The following is a 7250-nucleotide window of genomic DNA, read 5'->3' as shown; positions in this document are numbered from 1 at the left end:
CCCAAGACGTTGCCAAGGACTACTGAATTCTTTGGCTTGGCCACAGAGGCCACACGACGAGTGTGCGTTTTCCCCGTCTGGAGTGGGAGGGGATGTGCGTGCCTTTCAGCCCAGTCTTAGAATGAAGTCATCTCTGACTGCGGTGCGCTGGATGGAGGGCAAATTCCTAAATTGTTCCAACTCATTCTGCAGAACAGTGCCATTTCCCAGGGAGTGTGGCATCTCCCCAGTTTGCAGATGAAGAAGGACGAGCCTGGACCCCCTAACTCTGCGGCCGCGGTGCACCGGCTCTTTCCCTCAACGAGCACTTCCCGCCTTCTTGCGGTCGCAACCCCTCGCAGGTGTCAACAGCTGCCTCCTCGGAATCCTCCTCTCTCCCCGCCACACCCCGCCCGGCCGCGCCCCACCTGCCCCACCGCGCCCGGGACGGAGGAGACGCAGGTCTGATTGGCCGACAGCGGAGGGGGCGGGGCCTGTGCGCCCGGGTGGTTAGTGGCAACTTCACTGCCGAGGCAGGCTGGGCTCGCCAGGAGGAGTGGGTGCCGCGTGCCACCGAAGACCTAGTGGGACCGCTTGGGCCCGCTCAGGATGAGGACGCGCGGGGCGACCCCTCGCCACGCGGCGGGGCTCCTCATGCTGCTCCTCTGGTGCTTCGGGATGGCGGAGCCTTCTGACCCTGCAGGTAACCGCGGGCGCGTCCGCAAGTACCCCCGCTGGGGGCCTCGATGCTGCAGGTCTGCCGACTTTCCTCCGCCTGAGTCAGGCCGGAGCTCCCGAGTCAGGTCACCGTTGTTTTGCTTTGGGGTCTGGAACCGACGAGGAAGTGTGGCGGGGAAAACGCTCTATTGCCCTCGGGGGCCGGGAGGAGGGCGCGACTGGGCGTGAAAGGGCAAGGTCTTTCTGGTGTTGAGGGGACCTGGATTTACCGAGGGGAGGCTCAGTCTTTTCTGGGAGGTTTCTCTGCCCCTTTCTCGCCTACCTTTCTCTAAAATGTTGCTTCCCTGGGGTATGGAGCTCCCCATCTCCTACATGCTATCCCATCACTCTCTCGCCCCTTGGTCACCTTAGCCCCTCAGTGGCAAAGATGAGGTTCCGCCTCACCCCAAAGATTCTCACAAATTCCCTGACTTCCCTCCACCCACGGTGCACCTCAAAAAGGAAGTCAGGTTAAAACTTCTTTTCCCAAAGTGACCATGACCAAGAGTCAGTTGTGATGCTCTCTCCCATCGCCTGGAGCAGTGACCCTTTCTTCAAATTGGCTTATCAACACCAAATGATTCTCCCACGCCCACACAGGCCGAAGGCATCTAGCTAAAGCGCTTGGAAACCCACTGCCTCTCACTAGGTAACAGACTTTTGCCCATTGCTAATAATGCTAATAATGGTGCTAGCCTCACCATCTCCCTTGGTACCAACTTTACTTTGCTTTTACTTTCTCTTTGCCTTGGCAAAGGGTGTGCCTAGGACTTTGTTTCTTGGTTGGGCTGCATAATGGGCATTCTTTGGGCAGTCCCCACCCACAACTCCTACAGTCTTTCATGTATGAGGAAGGAAAAGATTATCAAGACAGTTTTTTAAAACCATGAAGTTGATTGTGCTTTTACTTTCTTTGCAGCTAAGTTACTATCTGGTTTAAACTTTATTCGAAGAGAGATGGTAAGAGGTTTCTCAGAATGGCATCATTCTGTCTACATCAAGGGCCTTTTAAATGGACCCTGATCTGACACTCTTTTCCATTCTCCTTTAGCCTTCTGTGCTGGGTCAGAAGAGCCATGAATAAGGCAATCCTTTATTGCTGTTAGAATTCTACTCTGCTTGCCCCACAATCCAAATCTAACTGCAGCAACTAACTGAAAACACTAACCTTTCAATTGCTCTCCTCTTGGCTTCTTTATATACCTGCCTTAGTTCTGTTTTGTCTCCTCCACAAAATTCAAGGTTTTCTTAATTCTCACCATATCTACAGTCCTTGTTCTATCTAAGCCACCCAAAACAAAGAGAACCCAGCTTAACTCTATTCTCCCTGAACTAGGTCCCCACAAATCTTTTTTTTCCCTGCGTCATTTCCTCACTCCTAGCCGCTGCTCTGGGTGGCTTTCTCTAACCTTCAGACCAGACTTGTGGTCTTATTAGGGGAAGCACTGGAATTTTGAACACTCAGCCATTTGGGTAGCTTGTTTGGCAGTGTGTCAGCTTCAGGATGCTAGTGATGGTATTCACCTCATTACATGTATATGGCTAGGCTTGGGCAGGTAGTCTTGGTCACCCAAATGTTGGAGGAGAACTCTATGTCCTTGAGGAGATTCCAAGAGCTTAGTTTACTTTTTTTTTTTTTGCCTCTTTGGAGAGCTAACAGCTTGCAGTAAACCAATCCTTCAGGGACTCCTGAGGTTCTCACCAGTCCACACCACAGAGTCTGGCCTTGATGACTTTTTGATGCCTAATATTTTGCCATGGACCAAAATGTTACTTCAGGACCTGTTTTTAAACTAAAACACCAAGACTTCTGATCCTTTCTTATTACACCTGTATGCTCTGCACACTTGGCAGAGACCACAAAATGTTTAACATTGAACCGAGAAAATTCCCTTGAAATTATCAATGCCATGATCTTTATCCTTTCTGCCATCCCAAGCCATTTCCCTCTCCATTGGTCTGCAGTTATAAAATGTTGTCATCCAGCTTCTCTGCCAAATTCTCAGAGCTCTTTGTTCTAGGGCCTGTAATTCAGGACTTACTTAGTGATCAAACAACAAGAAAATGCCAAGAAGAGATGGTTTTTCTTTGATGTATATAAAAATACTAAAAACTCACTGTCAATTTATGATAATGCTACTTATCCATTTTCTCTCAAATATCACTAGAGTATTTATATAAAATTATATAAAAAGCGAATCTAGGAGTGATCGGTCTTCTTTTCATCAATCTCTGCCTTTTAGATTTGCCCCAATTTTATATTTGGAGAGAAACATGAAAATTCCATTGAAGACTGATGTAAAGTTGTAAAGTGAACAAGATAAAATATAAGGCTATCAATAATTTGTTTTATAAATTGCTCTGTAATTACCTTTTCAAAGTGCAGTAGAGCACTTGCCTGGAATATGTGAGGCACTGGCTTCAATCCTCAGCACCACATATAATAAGTAAATTAAAAAAATAAAGGTACATTGACAACTAAAAAAATATTTTAAAAAAATTCTCTTCCAAAGAATTTTTATAAAGCAAAACTGTCATCAAACTGTACATGCCCAGTACAAGTGAAATTAGAATGACCCCAAGTACCACTAGCAGTAGTGTTACATAATAATATTGTGAGCATCTGTTCAAGAACAATATGTGGGCTGGGGATGTGGCTCAAGCGGTAGCGCGCTCGCCTGGCATGCGTGCGGCCCGGGTTCGATCCTCAGCACCACGTACAAACAAACATGTTGTGTCCGCCGAAAACTAAAAAATAAATATTAAAAAAAAAGAACAATATGTGATGAATTCAGCAAAGGCTAGTAAAACTTGCAAGGATGGGAATGTTGTTATCTGGTGGAAACATAGGATATTTGCTCTAGAAGTGGCTTAGATGTCTTATACTCCACTGCTTTCCTCTGATGTTTAGAGATATGAAGACCCTGGGAGACTAAGTGGTTTCAACAAGTTCTCCCATCTAACTGATAGTTTTAATCTAGGACTTCTAATTCCTTGTTCCACTGGCCTTTCCGCTATACTAAGACTTTTACCTAATCAATTGAATTCTACGAGGGCAGCTTGAAAAACACAGAACTCAAAAAGCAAAAGAAGGCAAAGCTGCCATTTGCCTAGATCACCTGTTTGGGGTCAAGTGTCATAGAGCAGAGTGCCCAGAAAAGAGGACAAGACTACAGGACAGATGAGAGAAAGTTTCCAACAAGGGTGGTGGCCATGCCTCCAGAGGAGCAGACTTCTTTTTTTGTGATACAATTTCTTATACTTTGGAACCCAGATTTATTTTGAAGAGGTGAGAGAAAATAGTTTGGAAAAAGGTAGATCAGGCATCTGCATAGCTGTTGAATATGTGGGAGAAGGACATTAGAGAAAGTATGAGTGGTCATATCAGAGGAGTACATTTTCCTTTTCTTGTTGACTATTCTCCCCCAACCTGTGACCATCAGAGAGAATGGCCGAGGGATGTCAAAAAAGAAAGAGCAAGAGAGAGATGCTGCTATAACGAGCATACCTAGTTGCAACCCTATGCAATGCTTTAAAATTCAAATTTGAAAGAAGAAATAATTAAAATATTTAAAGATTTTTTTGTTTTGTTTTGTTCCCCCACCACCCCGTGGTTGTTGTTCCTCTTACTGCTCTTATTTAGAACAAAAAAAAATTCCACCCAAAGTTAAAAATGTAATCAGATTTTAACTTTATAGTTATTATTTACATTGTGAAATTTCCCCTCAAGTTGCCAGCCCTAGATATGTGAATTTTTAACTCTAAAGCTTGATTTATTTCCAGAAATAGCATTTGGTGTTAGTAAAACCAGTGATTGTGAAGAAGGCATCAAAATGAAAGTGCCTTTTGAGAACCAAATTCTTCAGGTTCTTCTGCTGAATTATGGTCCATTGATAATGATTGTTGAAGCTTGTCTAAAACATTTCAGCTTTACTTTCATCAACATGATGATGAAAGTATTTGTGCTAAAACTTTAGTTTTTTTCTTTATGAAAGAACTAACCAAATTGTTCAATTATTGTTTATTATAACAGATGTGTATCTTGCCCCACAAACTCGGTGTGTAAAAAACGATGCGTTCCTATCTTATCAGGATAATCTAATTAAATTTTACTCTGTTCCCATTCTGCCAGGCTGTCAGAACTTTAATTGCTGTCATTGTTGGGGTCTTCTTCAGCTCATGATGGTCACCAGGGGAACATTCAGGAAGGCTAATGATTTGGTCTTCTGTTCCCACTGGTTACTTCTCAGTTTCCCTTTGTCCAAACATGCTGGAACTTGGTGGCTCAGGTCACTCCTGGAGCTCATGATCCAGTCTTCCCAGGTAATACACACAGTTAATCCCCCAATGTCTCCTCAGGACCCATAGGGCTGATCACACATTCCCCCATCCTCAGAACCCAGACCTCTTTTATTCCCTCCAGCTCCTTCACCCCACTATTCTGACCTCTTAGAAATCTCCTCTCTGAAACACCTCAATGAATCAGTCTTCCACAGAAGGCTCAAAGGGAAGTGGCCTTTAAGTAAAGACTCCTTTTGTGTGGCCTCACTATCTTGCCATAAAGAGGGGAGCACAGAGGCCTGACTTCATACTTAAACTGGGGAAAGAACTTAAAGTGAGAACAAAGCTTTGATTTCTCATCTACTAGTTTTACCTGCCGTGCTAGCAAAAGTGTAAAAAGACAGAGTTTGGGTCCCTAATAGACTCAGGATATTTTTCATAGACCACAGACTACCTGTCTAGGTAAGATGAAAACTAAGGAGCTTCTTTATCCTATTCAACAGGATCTGGGTGGGGGTGGGGGTTCTTTCACTGACTAGCAGGAACAAATACCCAAACTACTCTCGGCTTTACTTGTATTGATTCATTTTATCACATTCACAGTAGAAAATAGGTACTGTGTTACAAATGAGAAAACTGAAGTACTGGTTAAATAATGTGCCCTGATCTCATGGCTGATAAGTAGCAGTAGAGACAGAATATGAGCCCAGGCAGGCTGGTTCTACAGACTGGCTCTACTACACACTGAACTGCCTCTCCAGCCTTCTCTGTCCTTCTTCCTTGTGTTGGACATTACAGTTTATCAAGTTGGGAGGGTGGGAGCAGTCCAGTAGTGCTCAGAACTATCATCAGCAAGCAGGGAGCAAGACACATTGGCCACATAATTCCAAATCCTGAAATGTCTTTTTTCACTGCCTGTCTTAATCCAGGTAATCATCCATTCACCATCTTCAATGAAAACACAGGCAAGTGCATCAAGCCACTAGTTGGCTGGATAGTAGCAAAGGATTGTGATGGAAGTAAGGACATGTTATGGAAATGGGTATCCCAGCATCGGCTCTTTCATTTGCAATCCCAGAAGTGCCTTGGCCTAAATATTACCAAACCCACGGATTCCTTGAAAATGTTCAGCTGTGATTCCAATGCCATGCTGTGGTGGAAATGTGAGCACCACTCTCTGTATGGTGCTGCCCAGTACAGGTTGGCTCTAAAGGATGGCTATGCCATAGCCAGTACAAACACATCTGATGTCTGGAAGAAAGGAGGCTCTGAGGACAGACTTTGTGACCAGCCTTACCATGGTGAGTACTGGAGAGGGACTTGGAGCCATTTGCTGTTGTGCTTATTAACTGTGACACTGAATATGCACGGTCAAATAAAAATGAAGTCATATGCTGGTAAGGGCAGTGAGCAAGCTATTTGGGTCCAGGCACTGTGAGTTTCATTTTTACCACATACCTGTGAGGTCGGTGGTATCTGACCCACCCCTACCCCTTTATGGGCAAGGCTAGGAGAGGTCAAGTGCCTTTTCAGAGGTCACATAGCCATATTGTAATGAGCCTGGGATATGAAATCTATGTGATGCCTGACTCCTATGATGACATGCTGAACTCTAGGAGAAAGGAAATATTAGATTAATAGGAAACTCTTCCTGCTGATAAAAATGTAATAATGTTGATGTTATAAATGAAAAAAAGAAAAAGAAGTGTATTTTTCCTCGTCTACAGGTTTTGAGACAGTGGGAATTTTTTAAAGTCTCATGTGTGTTTTTCATTTTCATTTTTGGCATGGTTGTCATGTGTTGATGTTTTTATTTATGATTAAACTTTTTAAAAAAATATTTGTATTAGTTCTTGATGGATCTTTGTTTTATTTACTTATTTAGATATGGTGTTGAGAATCAAACCCAGTGTTTCACACATACTAGGCAAGCACTCTACCACTGAGCCACAACCCCAACCCTATGATTCAACATTTTAAGAGTAAACTTTTTCTTGGTTGCTTCCAAAAATAAGTATATGAATATTGCCATAGTCTTTGCTCTGAGTCTCAAAATGAATTTCTAAGTTTAGAAAAAATAAGTGGATGTATTTTTTAAACTACTAAATGTGACTAGCTATCACCCAAGCAAATCTTTTTTTATCATGTTGCTGTAAATTATTTGAATGTTGATGTACATATATAAATAATGTGTGTGTGTGTGTGTGTGTGTATATATATATATATATATATATATATATATATATATATATATACATAAATATATATAAAAT

General features: G+C 43.0%; 1 protein-coding gene across 2 annotated transcripts in view; it reads left to right on the top strand.

Annotated features, from left to right (window-relative positions):
* Positions 1-485: 485 nt before the first annotated feature.
* Ly75 (lymphocyte antigen 75) overlaps positions 486-7250 on the top strand; it is a 136288-nt gene continuing 129523 nt past the window's right edge. The window contains exons 1-2 of one of the 2 annotated variants that reach the window (XM_046462299.2): positions 486-682; positions 5907-6278. In XM_046462299.2, the coding sequence (XP_046318255.1) occupies positions 589-682; positions 5907-6278 (466 nt within the window). In that variant the 5' untranslated portion in view covers positions 486-588. The remainder of the gene's footprint in view (positions 683-5906; positions 6279-7250) is intronic. The other variant, XM_046462300.2, reaches the window with a different exon arrangement.

Source organism: Marmota monax, unplaced genomic scaffold (assembly GCF_021218885.2).
Source record: "Marmota monax isolate L192 unplaced genomic scaffold, Marmota_monax_Labrador192_F-V1.1 WCK01_AAM20220418_F8-fsc00129, whole genome shotgun sequence".
Taxonomy (NCBI): domain Eukaryota; kingdom Metazoa; phylum Chordata; class Mammalia; order Rodentia; family Sciuridae; genus Marmota; species Marmota monax.
Note: the sequence above shows the minus strand (reverse complement) of the source record. Positions and strands in the feature narration are given on the sequence as shown.